This window comes from Uloborus diversus, chromosome 7, assembly GCF_026930045.1.
Source record: "Uloborus diversus isolate 005 chromosome 7, Udiv.v.3.1, whole genome shotgun sequence".
Taxonomy (NCBI): Eukaryota; Metazoa; Arthropoda; class Arachnida; order Araneae; family Uloboridae; genus Uloborus; species Uloborus diversus.
In genome coordinates this window covers 166,699,949-166,724,020 of record NC_072737.1, presented here as the reverse complement: position 1 = coordinate 166,724,020, position 24,072 = coordinate 166,699,949, and the positions used below count along the sequence as shown (strand labels likewise).

General features: G+C 31.5%; 1 protein-coding gene across 1 annotated transcript; it reads left to right on the top strand.

Moving 5' to 3' along the window:
* Positions 1 to 2,522: 2,522 nt before the first annotated feature.
* LOC129226989 (sphingomyelin synthase-related protein 1-like) lies at positions 2,523 to 22,429 on the top strand. Its single transcript, XM_054861617.1, has 6 exons — positions 2,523 to 2,702; positions 8,073 to 8,315; positions 12,236 to 12,477; positions 14,376 to 14,493; positions 17,676 to 17,826; positions 19,300 to 22,429. Exons 1-6 carry the CDS (start codon positions 2,523 to 2,525, stop codon positions 19,620 to 19,622), a joined length of 1,257 nt encoding a protein of 418 aa, XP_054717592.1. The 3' UTR covers positions 19,623 to 22,429.
* The last annotated feature ends 1,643 nt before the right edge of the window (positions 22,430 to 24,072 follow it).

The window sequence follows — 24,072 nt, the reverse complement described above, 5'->3', positions numbered from 1 at the left end:
GCTTTAGTTGGGTTTTTTTGGGTTTTATTTAAAAAAACCCAAAAAACCCTGGGTCCATGGGCTTTTTTAAAAAAACCCGGGTTTTTGCCAACCCTGGTGTAAGGGGACGACTTCAGTCTTTTTTCTCATTGTTTTCCCCATAGTACTTTTCTTTGGAACAAGTTCCCACTGGCTGTCAATGGCTTGACAGGGCTCTTCTAAGAAATACTGACATTCAGGCTCTTCATACAACTTCTCTCAAAAAATCTTTCCCTTTGATTTTTTCTGCATAAGTGTGAGCCTCTCTTGGCAGACTTAGTGAATGGCAGATGGTTATTCAACAAATGGTCAACTGGTTAATTAGGGTCAGGTGGGGTAGAATGGTAGTTTATTTATCTTTCTAGTTACAGAAAAGAAAAATAATTAAAAAAAATAATAATAATAAACACACTCACGTTATTTGCAATAGTTTGACTTCATTTTGACTCAAGAAAAAAGAAGAATCTTCTTGTAAGTTATAGTGTAAAAATCAAAACGAACTGATAGTACTTATTGCTGTTTTTGAATAAAGATGATTTATCAAAAAATCAATTTAATATGTTATATTGATCTTTAAACTTAATATTTTACACTCTACACACAACAGAGAATAAGGGAGTTACAAAGTTTGATAGTATTTATCACTAAAATTTTAACAAATGTTGTTTGAGTTATGCGGTCCAACGTGCCCCATCAGGCGGACCAACGTACCACATCAGGCGGACCAATGTACCCCACCTGTGGGGCACGTTGATTCACTTTACGAGGTTCCGTTAAAAAATTAATATAAAAAAAGTTTATCAATTCAACAATTCAGAAAAAATCTGTGGGGTTGAGAAGTGTTTAGTGAAACTTGATGTAGAAAATCGAACTGATCATTAACTTTATTTATAAGATAAAAAATGATAAATAAAAAAGCGGACCAACGAGCCCTACCTCCCCTTACATCATGGATGACGCATTTGTAATCTTACCAATTATTTCTCTTTTTATTTACTGTCACCGTGTTTGGTTAAAGTTAAAAGTTACTTATTTGACAATGCCATGCATTATTTTTACTTTTTGTTGGATTTTTAAACAAAACAGCCCTTGACTAGATGCTCTGTTAAAACAAAAAATAATACAATAAATAATTATGCCACTTAAAGTAAAATGAAGCTGTTAAATATCATAAAAGCCCCATTAAAATAATTCACAAATTGAACTTTAAATGTTTTATTAACATGTAAAGATAATCAGCCAAATAAATGTATCGAATCATATTGAAACATTAAAAGTTCCATTAAAAGGAAAAATTTGTCAAAATAAATAAATAAATAAAAACAAAAAACCCTAACTGCGTAAAGGGCGAAAAAAAAAAAAAGCTCTGTGGTTTAGAATGTTATTAAGTACTACTGAATAACTAAACCATTAAATTTTTTATAATTGATACACAATTAAGACAAATCATAAATTCAAAAGCATAGAAGGATCAACAGTCCGGGCTTATTCCTTTCGTACCATTCAAAAAACTCCGTAAAATTTGAATGGGTTCCAACTGTTGATCCTTCTATTCTACTTTTGAATTCATGATTTGTCTTATGTGTATATCGATTATGAAACTATTTCAATGGTGTAGTTATTCATTAGTACTTAATAACATTCTAAGCTACTGGGCTTATATTTTTTCTTTTTAGTTTTTTTGGTTTTTAAGGTCGGGGTTTTTTGTTTTTATTTAATAATTATTTTTTATTTTACACTCTTTAGTTAATTTTCATTGACATAGTTATTATGATTATAAGACGGTAAATTTCAATCTTATCATTTCATTGAGAAAGTTTATATAGTGAGGATTATTAAGTAACTTGCAGTGGTCTAAACTACTGATTATTAGTCCTTCTAGGGACTTGGTTTAAAGCTACATATGCTTGACCTTTATCAACCACAGCTATGTAAACAGCCTGTATAACTCATGATGACGCGAGGAAACGTTGTTCGTCAAATCTTTCTCAGAAAACAAAGAAAGCCCGTCAAGAAAGTACACGTTCCGAAACTCTGTCTCCTGAGTCACGACAAAAACAAGTGCAACACGTTAGAGATGAAAATCGAATTAGTAGACTTAGTAAACGAAAAATTTAGGCAGCGAAAACACTACCTGCATTTGTCGCAGATAGCGTGCGACACAATCCCGAACTGACAATGTGGCCAATGGTTGTTAATATGGGGAATTTCGATTACTGTCATGCATTAAGTGACACTCCCAAGGTTAAGACAAATAAATTGATGTAAGAATCATCAAAATTAGCCAGGGTGTTTAGCCTCTACAACGCCACATAGGAATAAACATACATACATAGACTCATCTACACATTACATTCCTTTGCATCACACATGCACAGTCAGGTAAAAAGGAGCATAGATGGCGATGGTATGAATGAAATAGCCGCCAAGCAAAGTGACATACTTACAATAGAAAATTTCAATTTTTTATACAGTGGTAAAAAGTACCTTTTTTAAAGCTTTATATGGCGGTCCTGGAGTTAGATCGAGTCTGTTCATGGAAAACAGATGATGTCAAAATATGGCTTGAGAGGAACAACTTTGAGCAGTATGTGACGCTTCTGTGTGACCATCATAAGATTGACGGAAAAGCTTTGCTGACTCTATCTGAAAATGATTTGAAGTTGCCGCCGTTATCAATACAGGTATGTTTATTTACATTTTCAACTTTTGAATATTTCAAATTTTAGTAAAAGTTTATCTTTTTTATGCATTAAGTGCTGTATTCGATATTTTTATTGAATGAAAAATTAAATTCTTGAATGTACTTTTGTTTATTTAAAAAACCTCCTTTCACCCCTATTTACGGCAAGGAAAGTAGTATAAACAGTTCTTTGCTATGTTTTTTTTCTAAGAACAAGTTTACTCAATGCATGTTTTTGCGTTTATTAAAACTTGAACACATTAAAACTTATTTTTTAATTGTAATACCTTTCTTGTATATATAAAATTTTACGTTCAAAATGCTTTAATCTTGGTGTTAAATATCCAAAGACACAAGCAAGCGATGTTGGTGATATGGTTGCAAGTTATCGCCCTAAGCCATGGCTAAGGCAGAAATACTTAAAATACACCACCAGCTCAGTTATTATATCTAGAACTGCAGTTTCGTGCTTTTTAGCACTCATCAGCCCGGAATAGGAATCACATGAGCTGGAGCCGAAAAACCTCTAAAGAGACCAAGAGAGCCAAACAAACTGGTAGCTAATGTAGAATTAGCACACTAGATGAGTGACCGCAGCAATGGTGCGGTTCAACTCAAAGATTGATGGCAAAGAAAGGTATAGGCCTTCAAAGGTTTTTCTCCTCCAGCTCATGTGATTCCTATTCCGGACTGATGAGTGCTAAAAAGCACAAAACTGCAGTCCTTGGATGGAATAACTGAGCTGGTGGTGTATTTTAAGGATGTTGATGGATATTTTCTCTTCTATTCTCCCTCTTTCTACATACCTGCCATTTATAGGTACCATATGATTATATAACTAGAGCCTGAACTATATGCGCAGTAAAATCATCAAAACATGCATTGAAAATTCCTAAAATATACACTAAAGTTTCTGAAAATATGCACTAAAATGTTTTATTCACTCAACAACAACAACAACAAAATCACATCTGAATGAAAACACAAGTAGCCTTTCTATTCTTGTTTTTTGTTTAAATTTTGGCAACAATGTGCACAAAAAATATTATGCATATTAATAGCATCCAAAAAAAATGGGGCCTCTTAAAAAAATTTCACAGGTTAGCCAAATTTTTGTTCTTTCTTTAAGGGATTTTTTTTTTTTTTTTTTTTGTAATCTTTTAGGAAATTTTTTTTTAAAGTCAATAAAACCCCAATAATATACAGTTCTTTTAAAAAATTTCCGTTTTCATGCAGTTCTATGCATTAACGTCAAAAGAAGCAAAAATGTGCAGTTTCATATGCAATGCACATATTATCGACTCGGAGCAAAAGTAAGATATTTAATCCCAGAAATACCACTAAGATATCTTACTGTTGCTCTGAGGGGACAATATGTAGTTGCATATAATCTGGGCTCTAGTTATAACACATTATCACATTTCAAGCAGTTTTTATGTTTAAGTATGTATATTTGATGAATTATGAATAACAGTTACGTTAATGTGCACTTCAATTTTATTTCGATAGACACTTTAATATTATTCATACCACTAGTGGCACCCACACGACTTTGCTGTGCGGGTGCCACTAGTATGATGAATTTCTCGCCAATTGGCTTGCCCATGTTGCAGTTCCATGTAATGATAACTTGGTAATTTACTCCTCCCTCTTATGATAAGTTTGCTCAGGAAAATGTTCTTAAAATTGGAATAGAAAAAGAACAAAATCGAATTTTCGAAAAATCTCTTCGCGGTGCACACCCCCATGCTACCAACTAATTCTGTGAAAAAATTTCATGAAAATTGGCCAAACGGTCTAGGCGCTATGCGCGTCACAGAGATGCAGACAGAGAGACTTTCAGCTTTATTGTTAGTAAAGATTAATTTCAAACAGAAATCTCTATGGTGGTTTTTGTCTTCTTCATGTACCAAAATTGAAAAATAAAAATAGTAAGCTATCCAAAAAATGTGTAACAGTTTATGGTTATGGTAATGTAATGATAATTATTTCGTGTTTGAATGTAATTTTACTCTGTGTGCACAGAAGACTTTTTTTTTTTTTTTTTTTTGTAATGGCATATACTAATTTTTTATTCAAATATACCCAATTGTATTTAACTTAAACCAAAAAAATAACTAGTATGTTGTGGCCATCACGAAACTTTCTTCTATATTTTTCTTTTTTTTTCCTGATCCCTCCCCATGCTTGACGAGGAAGCAATATTCCCAACAAAAACGAAATTACACACGCAAAAACTTGACCACCATCCCAATGTCTGAATTATTGCAAAAGCAAAGCAAAGAGCGAAAATTGAAAGTTATTTTAAAAGCCTTGCTTTAATTAATTACAAATATTTTATTTGTTAACAAACATTAGATGGCAACAGTTAAAAATTTTAAATCATTGAGATAATATTTCCGATCATTTCCATACAATTAAAATCACGAGAAATACGCAGACGACAATCTATTACGATTTATCTTTCTTATTGTTGCATTAATAAAACTATTTTTATTCGTTAAAAAATAATGATAATAAAAATAAATCAGCACCTCTTGGCGCGATTGGCGCCAAAATTGAACCAAAGCCTGTTTACATATGGATTCACATATATTCCAAATTTCAACCAGAACGTAGCATTACTTCTTGAGATAGGGCACTCACAATGGAAAAAAAGAACGGGCGTTTGCGCTACCCCCCTTTTTAGCTGTTGACACCAAAACAAAATCAGCTCTTATACCTACTAAGGGCTACTTGCCGATAAATTTTTCTTTCATTCCGTTCATTATTTCTTGAGATACAGCAGTCACAATGGACGACAAAAAACGTTCTATAGCTCAACCCCCGTTTGAGTTATTGAAACCAAAATTGAATCAGCACCTGTTCCTGTTAATGGCAACATATGGACCAAATTTTGTTTGATTCCGCCAGTTACTTCCTGAGAAATAGCAATCACGCGTAACTCAAAAAACGTCCCATTGCTCCACCCCCCTTGGAGGAATTCGCGCCAAAAACCAATGGGCACAAGTTCACATAGGGGCACATATGTGTACCAAGTTTCGTTCGATTTCATGCGGTAGTTTTTGCTGTAGAGCGGCCACAAAAAACTGGTCACACACAGACGTGACACACATACACACACACACACACACACACACACACACACATACACACACACATACAGACAGACAGACATTTTCCAAAAATAGTCGAAATGGACTCAGCACACCTCAAAACGTTCGAATCCGTCAAAATTCGAAATTCGAAAATTTGCACGAATCCAATACTTTCTTCTATATATTAGATATAGAAGAAAGTAAAAAAGAATGAAAAAAAGGGAAAAAAAATCTAAGAAAAAAAAGCTTAAAATTTTGCTATTTGCTTTTTTTTAAATTATATATGTAAATATATATATAATTATGCATAACAAATAATTAGCTCAGAGCAGGTGGTTGCACTGTCTGGTTTGTTTAAATATCCTGCTATTGGTTGACAGGAGGGTTTGTTTGTAAGTCTATATCTTCGAACTGGAACTCATGAAAGAAGTTATAAACTTGATGATTATTCCGTTTAGCATTTGGTAAAATGTTCTTAAAACATCATTTAATAAATAATCAGAAATATAAAATGAGAGTTGAAAATAATAATGTTGTATTTAAATAAAAAGAGAAAGAACATATTAAATTTGAGCAGTCGTGTACCTAGGGGTTGGCAGGAGTGGGTCTCACCAGGGGGCGCAACAGCAAAAGAGGTGACAATTTGCAATGATTATTTCGAAAAAAATTTCTTTTAATATACTTTAATGATTTTTTGTAGAAAACTTAGTAAGAATAGAGCTAAAAGAGAAAGAGAAACGATCCTTAATACTAAAAAATAAAAATAAGCAGAAAAAAAGCAGAATTGGGTCCCTCTTTTTCAAGGGGGTGGCATGTTAACTCTCAATGAGAAAAGAACTATTTTGAAATGTTTTTCATGTAAGATACTACAATACATTATCTATTACAATTTAAAAAGGGAGAAAACTTTAAAGTTAGCAATGATTGTCTGTAACAACTGCATTTTGAAAGCAGCAACTTCAAAATTTTTTTGGTGGAGTGTCTACCGCTTTCTCGCCAGCAGCTTTCAAGATCCTCTTAAATTTTGACTTTAATTTTGAAAATTTTTCGAGAGAGATCCTCAGAAAACTCCTTCGACTAACATCATCATCAGAGGTCGGCTAAAATTACATTTTCAATTTCAGTTTCAATTTTTAAAAGTTTCCAGAAGAGGCCTCAAATCTCTAATCCCCCTAAAATTTCTTAAAGTCCTCTTAAACAGTGTTTTTGTACTATAATTTTGTAACAAATTCCTGGGGTTCAAATAAATTCCCCGTAGCCCCGTGTCTCAAAAATGGTCAATGACAATCTACAAATTTGTTTTACAAGTTTCAAATTAAAAAAATTGCTGATGCACTATTGCAAGGGGGTGGTGGTAGATGCTATTATTAAGGCTCTCCAAGGGCACTAGACCCTATAGCCTATAGGTACATCACTGAATTTGAGGCGTCTTTCGACTTCCGTGATGAAATAATAGTTATGTCCTTACAGTTCGTGCTTAGATTTGTGTAGTTCTGTTCTGCATAACTTTCAAATTTAGCCAATGAAAATTTTCAATCCCCCTGAACCAGAGATATTTTTAATATCTCGACAAGCATATTTTAAGCATTCAAAATCGGAAATACTTCAAAACTTTTTTCAAGCAATGTTTTCACGCTTAGTTTTTTTCATTAAAAATTTAGCATCATAGAAATTGGAACAAAAAAAGGGGGGAATTTGAAAACTATAGCATTTGAATTGTTTTAGGATGTTTTAAACACAAAATGTGGAATGTTCTTGATGCAAAAAAGGAAAATAATCTCCTTTCATCCTAAGAAAGAATTTTTTTTATGGAGTTAATAAATTTTGTGGTCCTTTTCAGCTTTTGTATTCTTCACTCCTCCCAGGGCCAGATTTAGGGGAGGGCAGGCGGGGCTACTGCCCCGGGGCCTCCATAACAAAGGGGCCCCACAATACAATTTTTACAAAATATCCTAACTTTCACGGGTCGAAAATATCGGATATATACATATATATCAAAATATTCGGATATATATATCAAAGTATCGGATATTTTCGAAAATATGGTGGTCTTTTCAAACCCTGATTAAGGGCCTCCACTCCTTCGTTGCCCCAGGGCCTCCTCACTTCCAAATCCGGCCCTGACTCTTCCAGAATGAATTTCACTCCTCATAAAAATGTTAAGGAGTATTTTCATGCCTTGAAAAAAGTCTCAGCTACAACTCTGTTCTAGCCTATTTTGAATACTGTTGAGTTTGTTTCACAGTAAAAACACAGATATGTTTACCCTGTAGGTTCTTGGCGATATCAAACGCTTGGCAATTGCAATTCACGAACTACGACATTCGAATCCTGTCATACTGACACAGTGGAAAGGATCAGGGGACGAACCACTGTTATATCAAGCACTCAACAATGGAACTAAAGTCCGCAGGCGACATCACAGAAGAGAGGCCAGTGATTCGTCGGACCTCAACACTTATGGCAGTGAATTTAGCGAAGATGATATGGAACGTTCAGAAAATTCTCATAGGCAGGTAATTATCAGTCTTTGATCATAATTTATTTGGATATAAGAATAACAAAAGGCTTCATTTTTTAAAAAACTTAAGTGTTTTCTCGCAGTTTTAACTGTAACTGGTGAGGTTGGGTGTCTGACACCTCAGAAAAATTGGCTTCTTGCATTCAAATGTTTTGTGATGTTCACATTCACATGTATGGTTTTATGTATGTACTAGAAAATTGCCCGTCAAGGTATGACGAGTGAAAATTGCTTCTACATTTGAACAAAGCAATTGCCTGTTTGGTAATATTTTAATATTTGAAATTTTAACCCTAACTCCAGTAGAAAGTTTTAATTGTTTGCCACTTTTTTGTTACTTCATTCTCCTAAAATTAGTCTTTCCAGTAAAACAGTTAAGTTACTGGATCCAGTTCAGCCTTGTCAAAATAAAGCATTCCCCTGCATGTCCAACATTGCCAAAAAATATTACCAAATTATAAATAACTTACTGAATTTTTGGTGCTTCAGCAATGAAATAATGCCCTCATGCATGCTATGGCACGAGTTTCATTGTTGGTGACCTCAGAGCATTATTCAATCAGTGATTTTGGCTATTATATGTATGAGGATATGTCACTTACATTACAGTTTCAGATGTAATAATATAGATAAATAATATACAAGTCATAAGAAATTTCCCTGCTTTAATTTGCTAATTTTTTTTTTTTTTTTGGAAGTTGCAAGAAATATTTTGTTGGAGTTACATACCCTCTCCCCCATCAAAAAACTCTAGATTAGCAGTTGTCAGTCATCAAAGGGTGACCATTTCTTTGAAAAAGGCAACCATGTGTTTTTAATTTGTTAAAAGTCATATTGTATATCATGCTACAACAATAAGCTAATGATCCTGAGATGCTCAGAGCGTCAGTATGCTCCAACTTGGCAACGTAATTCGGAGCAAACTCCCTTAAGGTTATTTATTTTTTGTCCTGAATATATGATATTCAAAAAATGGTTACTGAAGGTCAAAAGTGACTATCATTTTTTGTGACTCTGGTAGCCAGTGGCAACTATTCGAAATTTCTAGTCTAGAGCTTTACACAGTTATGTAAAAAAAAATATAACCTCATCAGTTAAGAGTTAAGAAATATTTTCAGTGTGAATATCAAAAATTGATATTTTTGCAATAAGCATCAAAATTTGAATTTAATAAAATGTTGCTTGGTACCACTTTCGCCTGAAAATAAAAATTTTCGGTTAGTGGCCAGTGGAACCTTTTTGCTTAACTGCCCCTCTTTTTATCAAACTGAACTGTCCCTGCTAAATCCTGTTCATTTAATTATCGCCTTTCATTGCCTTTATTTTTCTTGGATAAATTACACAAAAAGTTCATTTTGGCAACAAGTATTCCGAGTATTCAGTATAATAAGTCCACTTATTTTTCAAAAATATGTTGCAAAATTAATAACACTTCGAGTTTAATGAACTAGTTTTAATAGCATTTTAAAATGATTACAGATAACACTTTCAATGTTGCTAGCATTACTACTTCTTACATTGAAAATGCAACAAATGTTTTTTACATATTCTAGCTTAAAATTTAGTTGAAGCATTTTATTATTGTTACAAATTTAAGCTGGTAGTTTATTACTTTCATTTATCTCTTTAAAAAGAAAATTTTAATAGCATAAATGATTAAAACTATTAACAGAATACATCTTTGTATTTCTGCTTAAGTATTATTTTATATGCTGTATCATCTGAAGTCACTGTGTATAAATCATGGAACTTGTGCTTTTCTTTTTTCCGTAGCAGCCCACATTGATGTTATCAGTGGAGGTATGAATGCTTCACATTTTAAATATGTCATTGTTTTCCTGTATTGCTTGGCATTGTATAAAATTCCAATCATCAAACCAGAGATAGATCAACAGATTGACTTGAAAAGCAATCACCGATTTGGATTTAATTGGTGGGTGCATGGGTCGACAACCTGTGGCTCAGTAGAATCCTACTTGCAGTTGCCTGAGTAGTTAATACCCCCAAAGCAGAATACTACTAAATTTGCAACGTACCTCACAGAACAGATGCCTGAGCTGCAGAACAATTCTGTTCAAATGTGAGAGAAAAACCCAAACAAATTTTCTGCAGAAATTCTGCAGATATCTGAAATTTCTGCTGAAACTTCAGAATATTATCCGATTTAAGACAAGTTTGCTCAAGTTTTACAGATTTGAAATTAGAAGACAATCTAAAACTCTCAGTAATTACGATAATTTCACGGGAAGCTCGTTGCAAAATGTTGAATTTGATAAATCATTTGCAGGAATTTTAGATTTACTTTAAGCTTAAAGAAATCTGCAGAATTTGTGCAAGATTCTATCTTGAGTTGAAAGATATTTGTGGAAAATCGGCAGTTTCTGCAGAAATTTCATATCCTAAATCTGAAATTATTCTGATTTTTCTAGCTTTTTTGGTTTTCTCTTTTTCTCAATCGATTTTTATTCACTGCAATTTCCTCCAAAAACAAATGTTTTGGAAGCATGCCAACATTGAAACACGTCCATTACTGAAAATTGCGTGTCATGTTTGAGATTTCAATCCTTTTGCATCCTGAAAATGTTTCAATTATTTAGAAAGTTTTAAACTGTTTTATCATATGCCACCCTAATTCAACTCATTTTATTTATTCTTTTAGTAATTTATTTATTGATTAACATTATTTTAATTGCTCATTCATGCCATGTCTCAATCGGTTCAGGTTCCATAGAGACGCATAGCAACAGTGAAATTTTGAAAACTGAAAAAAAAAAAATCTCCTGCCTGAAACGATTTTGAGATAGGGCTCCCGATTTGTAGAAAAGGTCACGTTCGTTGCTTGTGTATACAATGCTTGAAGTACTTGCAGAACAATTTTGTTCAAAAGATTTTACATTGAAGAGCATCGCGAAGTATTCTGCTTTGGAGGTTAATACTGAAAAATTGGCTGCAATATTGCCATTGCCAAACAAAGTTGTATAAGCCCATGTACTCACCAAATTGTACCGCTGATTGCATACATGTAAAGTTTGATAATGAAATTGAGGCACTCAGACACTTCTGTGCATGGCAGAGAAAAAATATAATTGTGCGTCTACCATGTTAGTTCATAAACTTTTAATCACTTGTGGGTACAATAGCTAGAGTTTGAAACTAATGGTTAGGTGTAATAAATTCATTCAGCTTAGTTTCTTTTTCTAAACAAAAGAAATTTTTATTAATAAAAGAAGTAGCTGACTAATTGCCTAAAAGGTATTTGGTGTATTCTAAGCAAAAGTGATGATTTTAATTCGAAAAAAAAATTTCAGCTAATTAATCGATTAATGCTTGCCGATTATCGATAATCAATGAAGTGAAAGACTTATGGATTACTGCTAATGATCAATCCATCCCTAATTTTAACCTTTAAAAGTTGCAATTCAGGTCTTTTTTTTTGTAGAGTTAGTTGATTTCTCCCTAGGAGTAAACTGAAAACCAGTCGGGAGCCCCGAGAAAAAGGTTAGAGGAACTGTGGATGGTACAATATTCCTTTTCTTCCCCTTTTCTTTCTTTCTTATTTTTATTTATTTATTTATTTTATATGAAAGAATTAAGTTCGTTGATTTTTGGAACAAGATTTTTTAAATCATTCTACTGTATTTGCATGCAGTTGTACTCTATGATGACCATTTAAAGAAATTATGTATAAACAGATAGTATTATTGCATTTACCATTTTTCAACTGAAAAATTGCATAAAAGACCAAGTTAGTTTTTATAGATAGAATTTGATAGTCAGTAACAATACATTTGTATTTCATTTTACAAAATCACTTGAATAAGTACATTCTGTTCAGCATAACATCCATTAGTTGTATCATTCAGGTTTAGCTTTAATTATGTTCTTAGAACTGACTGTTCGTATTTATTTTTTCAGCTGAAACCTGAAGTATGGAAAACAGCTGTTGGCATGGTGTACTTTTTTAGTGTCACATGGATCACAGCCATAGTGATGGTCATAGTTCATGATCGTGTGCCTGATATGCAAACGTATCCACCTCTTCCAGATATCTTTTTGGACAACATTCCCTATATGCCCTGGGCATTTAGCATGTGTGAGCTCACTGGCATCATCCTTTTCTTGATTTGGATGGCCATTTTATTCTTCCATAAGCATAGGTAAGGACGAAATTTTCTTGTTCAGTCGACTTCTGATTAATCCGGATGGTCGGGAGTTGCCTTGGCCGGAATAAACAAATATCCCAAATAACTGAATTTATGCAAATTTTGGTGGAAAAATGAAATTGTACATGGACATAATTAATTTAAAAGAGAAGTCAAGCAAAAGAGTTGCTTAAAGAAATGAGACATTTTAATGGTCATCTAGATTCATGGCTATGTACAAGAAATTCAGTTTACTTTTTCAGCTTTGTGATGAAAGAAATTGTGGATGGTTTTGCCTTTTTGTTTGCTCTATGAGGAATTCTGCTCTGCAAATTCCGTAACATTCTTTCTACATGTTCTTATACTAAATAATTTAGTAAGCATTTTTGAAGTCATAATAATCCGCAACTTGGATAAAATAATCCTGGTTAATTGAGAGCCTACTTTAAAAGAATAATTATTTTTTTAGTTACGTTTTTTTTTTTTGATAAACTTAAAGTTAAGTGTGCTGTAACAATTTTATTTTTTGTGTCTAAACTGTATGTTATCTGTTAAAGAATACACCAAATGAATAAATCTGCTGAATTGGAAGGCTGTTAAAAATGGTCTAAACTTATACAGTACAATCTCAAATCTCTTCAGATGGGAAAAAAATTTGAGATATCGAGTTATTAAGGTTTTTAAAAAAAATTACACTAGTAACTCTCACAATAACACACACGTACATTATATGCATTTATATATGTACTATGGGACCACTTCGAATTATGATCAATAAAGTAGTCTTCAATATTTTATTAGATTTGAAATTTTATAATTGTTGAAAGTGCACGGGATGAGATTTTGAAATGAACAACAATTTCAACTTGATTTTTTTCTCATTAAAATTTAAAAATTCTAATTTTATCTTCAAACAGTAACCCCACTTTCAAAAAGTTCTCAGCAGCCATTTTGCAGGAGTTAAAAAACCAGAATGATGAAAATGAGGAACGCATTTTCCGTTTTCGCTTGAAAACTAACGAACGAAAAATCAACCCCCTTTCCTCAAAGTGGACAATATGTTTGAGAGAAATGCACAAAGATTCTAAACTCTGGGGAAAACGCAGCACACTCCTCATACCAACACTCCCCTATTATCTTGCCCCAAACCCCTATTCACAAAATTTCCAAGAAAAGGGATAAAAAACATTATGCAATTGTCCCTGGAACTGGTTTTGCTACAAAAATTGTCAAAGAAAAACGACAATTGAAACTTGCTGCTGTGCAAAAATTTCGACATATCAAGGGTTTCGAAAAATAAATTTCGAGATAACTATGGAAAATAAATGAGGTTTTTTATAGAAAATGCTGGGGAAATATTTTTTTTTTGAGACATCAAGGGTTTTGAGATAAGGAGGTTGAGATATCAAGGTTTAACTGTATAACTATTCTATTTGGAGAATATTTTTCAGTAGAGAACTTCTGGATAGTGTGAAAAGTGATTCAAAAAAGAATATATACTACACACTAATCATAGTTTTTCTCTTCAAATTTAGTATTGTTCTAGAAGCATAGCCAAATTGACATTTCTATCCTGTGAAAAATTGACTGAAAGATAAGAAATCGTTGTTTGTTAATTGGTGATTTTCATTGAATAGTTACAATTATTTACTTCATTGTTTGCATTACAATTGTCAGATTAGAAGTTAAAACTACCAGAGAAACTGTCTACAACTAATCCCCATAAATAAAGCATATCTATTTTTGACACTTGAGCAAATATTGGAAAAATAGAATTTCTGCTGGTTGGTTTACATAATTTTTCTCACGTTTTGGAAAAATCTACCAACTCTAGCTTGAATGTACAAAGGTTTGTTTATTTTTCCTTTTGCTTTCAGTTATTTTTTTATAAATTTTTATTGCATTCTTTTCAGATTTATTCTTCTAAGGAGGATGTTTTCATTATTTGGTTCTGTATTTTTATTACGATGTATAACGATGATCATCACATCTCTTTCTGTTCCTGGGAAGCATTTGGAATGCAAAGCAAGGGTAAGGATTTTAAGTTGTATAAAATTCTTGCATTATCAATCGTTTATATAAAACTTTTAATGCTCCTGGATAAACTTGGTCAATAATTACTATTATTGGATTCTCTCAATTTCATAAAGCTTTTTGAATTCCTTTTTAATTTCTAGAATAAAATTGGGAATGCAAGCACAAGTAAATACTAAGCTGAAAGACATAAGGCTATAGGAAAGGGCATGTAAACTTAATGTATCAGACACAATTTTCTTCCTTGAATTAGACAGAAATTAAGTTAAATTTTAAAATTATGTGTTGAGAAAATATTGTGAGTGAAGAAAAATTATTTAAAACTATTAAAAAAATGGGGAGGGGGGGGGAACTATGCATATGGAGTGAAAGAAATCGGAATCATTCAATCTACATTAAAAATTATGTATTGGCATTTTTTTTAAGAACAGCAGATGCTAATATTGATGGGAAAATTTAAAGCGCCATGAGGAAAAAATAGCTCTAGTATTGAATAAACAATGTATTTAAGATAAACTTATTTTGAACAGTGGTGAATTGTTTAATGCAGTAAAACCCAGTTATTCCATGTCTCTGTATGCCGATGAATTGGTAATAGGTGCCATCATGTCCCCCAATATTTTTTAAAAATAGAAAAGTCCAGTTTTCTTTCATTAATGAATTCTCTAATCTTGCTCTTCAAATTTTCTTTTTCAAGTCTGATATCTGCTTTTGTATTCCATTTCCAGCCGTTAGTAATGTTCTGAGAAACTACACTAGTTGTCCTTCAGTAGTACATCATTTTGAAGGCAGTTAATTAAAATAGTCTATATGCTATGATGTGGGACATGATTTCAGCAAAGTTTGATTGGAAAGTTAAGTCAAGGTTAAATAGTATTTTACTGTGCTGAATTATTGTCGTTAATTTGCATTTGTAAAATAGTTTTTCGTTTTATTATGGCTATGATATAATGTAGGGGCAAAATATACCTCCTAATCTTTGTGGTATAATAGGGCTCAACTGCACTTCTTTCTTGCTCAGTAAAAAAGATCTTTTTTAAGTTGATGCATCTACTTTTAGTGACAATTAAGCTATAGCAAAAGTGGTCAGAACACTGAATATATACAACAAATAATTTACCCGTAAAAAATGCTCTAAGATTTAAAATGTATGTCTAAATTATAAATGACGCATATGTACAAGGTGTCCAGTAAAGGACTCCCTGGTTTCAAAATTAAGTGTCTCGGAAACAAAAGACGATATTGGAATAAAATAGAGTATATGTTTGTTGTGAAACCCATAAAAATCATATACAGAAGCTTAGAAATTAGTTTAAAAAACTGCCAACGGGTGGCATTGCAATTTGTAATTGCAATGGAAATCTCCCTAAATACTGCTGCGAAGATGTTAGTTTCAGCACTAGTTTAGCCTCTCAGATATGCTTACATATGCGCTAGAAATTATCGTCCAACCTCTTTGCTTTACTATTTAGGGAGACTTTTATTGCAATACAGCGTGCAGCATCACCTGTTGGCAGTTTTTTAAACTAGTTTCCAAGTTCCTGTATATGCTTTTTAGGGGTTTCACCAATATGCACATCGTTTATTGTCTTCCAATATTGTGCTTTGTTTTTGAGACATTTAATTTTGAAACCAGGGAACCCTTTTCTGGACACCCTGTATAAAAACAATTTAAAAAATTGCATCATTTTAATTAAAACTTACATGGGAAGAATCCTTCTACCAGCAACTCATCAGCGGATTGTCTTTCTAATCGAAGATTACGTGCATGAAGATGATGTGCTTGTGCGAATCTGCATATATCGTTAGATTATTTTTTTTATTCAAAAAATCTTTCCATTGCTACGCAAAGATTATTACTTTTTTTTTTTTGAATTACTGCTCCTGTTGTAATGTAAAAAAAATGTGACAAGTTATCAATAACTTTAGAGCTGGATTTATTTTTTCTCCTTTATTTCCTATAGTATAAAAATTCTGAATCTGGCCCTTGGGTGCCGGAAGAATCATGTGCAGGGAGGGTGCACCCACATGTAAATCATTAAGATTTTTTTAACTTGTTATTTATTTATTTTTTTTAAATTTAGTTTATCTATTTTTATTTCATTTATTTTAAAGAGAATACTGAGATGTGTTTTCATCTTTGTTAAAATTATTTAATTTATCAGTTCTACATATATCTCTGATCACAATATTTTTGATATATATTTTTTTTTTGTGATTTGGTCTTTGGTTAAAATAAAACTAATCTTATACTCGTTAAAAATAATTATTTATTAAAAGATTAAAAATAACATTAATATTAAAAAATATTAGATTAATATTGCTTTTAAAAATGTATTTTGAAAAACCAGGAGGTGAAAGTGCCTAACTTGCAGCACCTTACCGGTGCTGCAAGGGAGGCGTACTGCAGAGCCGGTAAGCGTACTGGACAGAAACATGTCCAGCAATCATGGACATAAATATGAGATGAATATCTTTCACGATGTACTTAGTAGTTTAAGTATTTTGTTGCTTGTCCTTGTTTAAACTGAATTTAATTTTATTTATTTAACACAAATATTTTTAAAGAAAATTTAAATGTTTAAAAAAAGGGGGGAGGGAGTTCAAACGTACCCTATGTCGTCACCAATGATCTGGCCCCCTCACTTTTTTAAGGCACGAGCCTCCACTGTTCAGCAACTTGGTTACTTTCTACCTTGACAAATATTTAAAATATACATTTGTAGTGCGACCATTTTTGTCCCTTGCTTTCTAAATTTTACCTCTTAGTGTTTGTTTTAAGGCTTGATATATATTTTTAGCTGCTTATTTTATGTTATTGGAACATTTTAAAGTTGATTTAGTGATTTATTTTTATTGGATTTTTCAAAAAATTTTATAGCATTCTTTTTTAACTCTGAGGATTATTTTACTTTTAATGGCTTAATTTAATTATTTAGTGGATTTTTTTTTTATGGAACCTTTTGTTTTGTATCAAGGCTTGCTAAATAAATAGTTTCTGTGTAACTTCGAGCAAACATAGGGTCAAATAAAATGAAAAATACTCTCTAAAATTTAAAATGTGCCATGAGGGAAAAGTACCTATAAGTATCTTATATCAGCATTAGTAAAGTGCAAATTTTGAAAAAGTGTAATGTTGATTTATTTTCTTTTTTATTGAACATATAATGTTATTTCAGTCTTATGGAGCCTGGAGCGATAAAATTCGTACAGCTTTCTTCATCTGGCTTGGTGGAGGTATGTCCATTCAAGGAGTGAGAACGTGTGGAGATTATATGTTCAGTGGACATACTGTTGCGCTAACACTTCTAAATTTTTTCATTACTGAATGTAAGTATTTTATAACTGATTGAAGTTCTATTTTTGATTGAATTTTAGTTTTTAGTTGGAAAATTTTGCTAAGCAATCAAGAAGATTGCTTATTGATCTCACTTAATTTTTCAAATGTCGTGTAGATTTCTATTGTCTTTGTGATTGAGCAGAAAAATCACATGATCCTTTTTAATTTCCTTGTATATCTAGGATACAAATGATCATATCTAGATTTTTAGATCAAAATTCCTCAGAAATTGACCCTTATTATTTAATAGATTTTTTTTTTAATTTTGCCAAAAACGAGAGTCTTTAAAAAAAAAGAAGAAAAAAAAGAACAATCCGCTCAAACTTTAATGCAAAAACAATGCATATTCTCAAGTACTCCATTGCAAAGTAACTTTTGTCTGCAATATCTTTTCACCATAAAAAAAAACAAAATCCAATAATACTGATAGCTCAAGAAATTTGAAAACTTTCGATCTATCAATGCCAAGTTTAAGAAAATACCTCAATTTGTTCTGCAGTTATTTTTAAACAAAATCACAGACTACAACACAAAAGTACTACTTCATTCAAAGTTAAATTATTATTTTCTATTTTTTCCCAAAAATCTCTCATGTGAACAAAAAATCTTGCTTTATCTCTGCACAATATAACATATTACATAATAAATTGCTGTGTAAAAAATATAAAGGCCCATACACTGGTACAATCTGAGAAAAGGAAAAAAAAAAAACTTGCTAGGTAAACTAAAATTGACGCTGACTTTTGCCTTTAAGAAATATGGAGCACTCACATGTCTGCAATTCTTGACTGTGAAATTTTAATTTGCCAAAAACTAATTAGATTTTAATTTTTTAACCTTTTTTTTCTGTTACTTCTTTCCTTCCATGTGTATGTAAGCCAGTAAATGAAATGTTTTTAATGAAAAAAAATGTAAGCATGATGGCAGAAAGTTATTCAGTCAGTTCAAACTCTATAATTGTGCATTTGGGGCTTGTATTTTGTTGGATTTTTTTCTTCTTAAAAATGTATGTAATATATTTAATTTACAAAATCATTACGAAACATAGTAGTTTTTATGTTTTAAAAATTGATGCCCTTTCCCTCAACAATATTATTTTTATCAGTTTATCCTCCTTACATGGCAGCACAAGTCTGCCTTTTATGAATATGAGCGGAACTCAACGGTTAAATTGCATATCAGTGAATTTTTTAAGTCTTTTTAAGTGTACTTTTTAAAGAAATATCCAAAATGTGAATTGTTTATTTTTTGCTGATAACATTGCAAAAATCTTTAAAACGATGTCTTATTTATGAAGTTTGGTAAGTTGTTGACTAAGTTATGTTTTTCCCCACAAAAAAATCACCCTTTAGAAATAATATACATAATTTATGAATTATTACTTTCATGTAATAAAAGAATCACTTTCTGTTTTCAATATTAAAATTAAAGATTCTCTAAACCTCAATACTATTTTCTTGCAGATACACCAAGAAGTATGTACTATTTGCATACATTCACGTGGGTTCTCAACATCTTTGGTGTCTTTTTTATTCTTGCTGGACATGAGCACTATTCAATTGATGTTTTTATAGCATTTTACATATCCACTCGCCTTTTCCTCTATTACCACGCATTAGCAAATAACAGAGCATTTGTTCGCGACGACAGAAGACGAACTCGAATCTGGTTTCCCCTATTTTATTTCTTTGAGTCTGGGGTCGAAGGTCCCGTGCCAAATGAATACGAATGGCCTGTTCGAATCCCCCACAAATTGCAGAGAATTATGTCTCAGTTGTTTGTTTAACATTTGATGCAATATTTATCTTATTATGTATTATGAAACATTTTTAAAAAGTTTAACCACACAAAGGTTTTGTCATGAAGTTCGTAAATTTGGAAAATGATTTTTTTAAGTTTAATTTGTTATATACCAGTTTTGAATTTTAATTTCCAAAATAAATTCATTTACTTCAAATAAAGACCTTTTTTTTTTCTCTGTATGAATGTGTATAATCGGACCTCTATTTAAGAAGAAAATCAAGCATTTAGTAAGCTCATTAAATAGAAAATTTCCTGTACAATACAAACTTTCACTTTATAATAGTTTTGGAGTAAAGAGTTATTTTAAACATTGCATTGAAAACTTATAAGCATTACACATGTGAAAATTATCAATTTGGGTTATCTTAAATGAATTATATCTATTCCCTATAAATTTTCACTTTAAAAACATTCAAAGGGAGAAAGAAAATAATATTTCAGTCCAAATTTGAACTTTTTAACCACGTTTGAATTTTTTCTTCTATATTTCTATTTTTAAATACTGTCTATTTGTCAGCTTAGAGCAATAGCAAGGTATCCTACTGTTGCTCTGAGGTGACGATGTATCCGCAGTAAAACCTTGGTACAACAGTATGGTTATTTTCTGAGGAGATATATTTTTGATTCATAGGGGGGAAAATAATGGCAAGTTTGATAATATTTATAAATAGTTTTTTCTAAATAAGATCAAACTTAATTTTGTTCAAGTAATTTTGAAAACAAGCTTATAGTATAAACTTTTCAGACCTAAACACTTATTTATTGAATAAAAAGTGCCATTATTTTTGTTTGCTTATTTGTTCGTTTATTTATTATTTCTTTGTTTAAGGATAGGACGCGAACTCTTTTAACCCTGGTAAAAAATTGAAAAGGATTTTTTTTTTAATGAATGACATTCACATGCCTAGATGTGGAATAAGCTTCTACATACAATACACTAATAAACGGAAAATCAAAATTTTTGGCATTACGTCAGTCTGGCTCTGAGGTACAGAAATGGGGGGGGGGGGGTGCGAAATTCCACACTAAAAAATAAAATCAAATTTCCAAAAAAAGTTCTTCTTAAGTAAGGGTCCGACTATTATATATTTGATTCATGAAGATTTAAAGTTTTTTTATTTGATTTCATTTATTTATTTATTGGTGGATTTGTGTATTTGTTTAATTTATTGTTGTTTTTTTTGTGTTATTATTATTATAAGAGATATATATACTACAGTGCAACACTTTTAATAAAGCTACTTGGTTACAAATTTGATTATTTATTTAATTATATTGCATGAGACATAAGCAATACAAGAAGTATTTCCCTCTTTGTGTATTATTATTATTTGAAATTTATTTCTTTACAAATTTTATGTTTATGCTGCCACACAGGAAAAAAGCCCCTACACTGCTTTTTATTAATATTTTCTCCTCATCGCCTTTATTTTTTTTCTCTGAAGTCATGGTGATTTTACAAATTGAGACCTTTTGTGAAAATCATGTTTTAATGGCTAATACTTCACTCTGTTTTTAAATATTCTCTGGCTGAAGTTTAACCTGAGATTACTCGCGCAGGGTATGACATACCCACTTCTTTGCTTTCAATCAATTTTCTCCCCACCTTTTTTTGGAAGTGGACGATTCCTTGAGTAGCCGACCCATAGGTCATACATAACCTTGAAGGGGTAGAAGCGGTGGGGACATTCTAAAATTAGTTTCTTTGGAATTGACTTATATGGGTGTATCATACCCTGCACGAGTATTTCTGCTACAGTTCTGAACTAAAGCATAGGCAATGCTTCCAAGAGACTTAAAATTAAAACTAGGATCTAGTGAAGACATTGCATCCCCTGCTAAAAAAAGCGAAGTCAACGTACAAAAGCTGTACTGAAATCCCCAATATAAAACACAAAAACCAAATTTGTGTGTGAAAAATGTGACAGAAACATTTGCATTGAACATATGGCATGCATTTGCAAAAAAATGTAGAAATTGAATGCAAGTCTTTTAAGAAAGTATTTTATAACTATACTCTTTTCTCTTATTTGCATTTTCAACCTTTTTGAAAAAAAAAAAAAATTAAACTCGAAAATACTAAAAAACCTCCTCGGGTATGAGATACCTTGCGCAAGCACTCCCGTTCGTTTTGGTCATGTGAGCAATCTCCGGTTAAATATTTCTATATATTTCTAGTCCCCTTTCCATTATCAATATCTACATTAATCTCAAAACTTTTTCCTGTTTAAATCCACCATTCTCTCTCTGCAAAGTTAAAATACACTTCAGAGTGATGCCTAAATTCATATTCATGTTTCTTGGATAGCCACTGTATTCTTATATTTCATAATGTGTTAAATGGTTGTGATATTTGTAATTTATTTTTTTATATATACGTAAATTATCCATCTCATGAGTCTATGTTATTTTTACAGAAAAGATTTATAGCATTCTATGATGATTCATAGTGTCTTAGTTTAGTAGGAGCAGATAGAGTTAGCGGTACTTAATTTTTACATCAAGCAATTTTAAGCAAGTTACTGCACAAATCTTATTCAATTTTCTAGCAAGGGTAGTAATGGAATAAAGATGACATTAAATAAATATTAAATATTTTCTCACACAAGAAAGAATTAAGTGGCTATGAATATAATTTAACCAGGCCCGTCATTTAGGTGGTCAGTAGCTGACAATTGGCCCTTTCTGGCTTTGAGAAATCAATATATTTCCATTTATGTAGCTGTGGTTTTGTTGTTTCGCAATCCAATATGCAGAGTATATACACCCCCCCCCCCTGAATAATATTGAAATGACGGGTTTGAGTTTAATTTTGTGTAAAGGAAGTAATTTTCCACTTTTTAATTGAAGTATTTCTCAATTTCTTTTCTGATTATAATATATATATATATATATATATATATATATATATATATATATATATATATATATATATATATATAATATTGTTATGAATCCAGCTCAACTTCAATTATTCTCTGAAAATACAGAACTAACTTCTTTTTAGAACTAGTTTATTTACAAAAAAAGTATGTACAGTTGCTAAAATTACTTTTCAACAGAGCTACAAAACAGTGCTGTTTACTTCTTTGCGGCCAACTTTCTGAAAAAATCTACAATGGTTTATAAGGATCAAAAAGTTGCTAAATGTCGCCAATCTTGGTAACAATTGGCGATGCCTGCCAGAATCTGGCACAGTCACCAAAAAAAGTGCCAACTTGGCAATATCTTACATTTATTGCCAAACCCATAGACTACAAGGTGAAAAAAGCCTGCAAAGGTTCATAAACTAAGGCAGTTTTGAATGAAAATTAAAGAAATACATGCCAAATTTAGCAAGATTACAATAGATTTAAAAAATAACATCTATTTACAAAATATGCAGCAATATTTTGCTATTGTAAAAAAGTATGCATTTGAATACATATTCAACACATTTATAGCACATTCATTTTAAATTTAAAAAACTTTTTCTAGATATTATAAAATCTTCTTACTCTTATGCTTCATTAAGAAACAATGAAGTTTTAGCACTAGTGTCCTCAAAGAAAGTCAAGGCTTTGAAATAGGAGATATTTTTACATTTTCTCTATTTAAATAGTCTTTTTATTCTTCAATGTAGGATAAGTAATCATTCACTAATTAACTGTTTTATGATGCACTAACATGAAATTGACGTTGTGTGTAAAAATGAAATTACTGTAATTTCTTGCATAATATCCACAGCAGCATATAATCCACAGATCCTAAAAACAATCTGAAGAAAAAAAATCTTTGCATAATATGTGGCAGCACATAATAAGATAGTAAATAACAAAGTTGATTTTGGATTTAACATACAGTTTGAAATACTAAATTAAAAACTAGAAGAGGTATTAATTTTTGAGCAATAATCAAAATTAATCAATAAGGCTTACGTCTTGAAGTCGTGATTATAATAAGTTAATTACATTAAGACCAAGAGTAAAGGCAAAGTCAAAAATCAGTGCAAATGATTTGAGTAAATGGAGACTACTTCTTTGCCTGTAGGGTTGTTTATTTTACATGGCTGGAACTGCGTAAAAGGAAAATTCGGGCTGCATAAAATCAACAGACCTACAGGCAAAGAAGCAGTCTCTGTTAGTGCCTCCTGCTGTAAATTGAGGTTTAATATTTTGATGTTGAGAAAAAAACCGCAGTTGCTCCGCGGCAGCATATAATCCATGCTTCATTAATTTTGTACTTTTTTTAACAGCTAATGTACAGGAAGTTACAGTAGTGGTCCTTTTACTGCATAAAATCAACGTTTTAAATATTTTTATAATTTTGTGTGTTTTGGTTTTAGGTATTGAAGCATTTAATTATTTAAAGCAATATTCCGAAATGTTAAAACTGTTTTCCCTTTGAGCTTCATTTAAAATTTATGAATACAATGTAGTTTTTTGAATTTTACT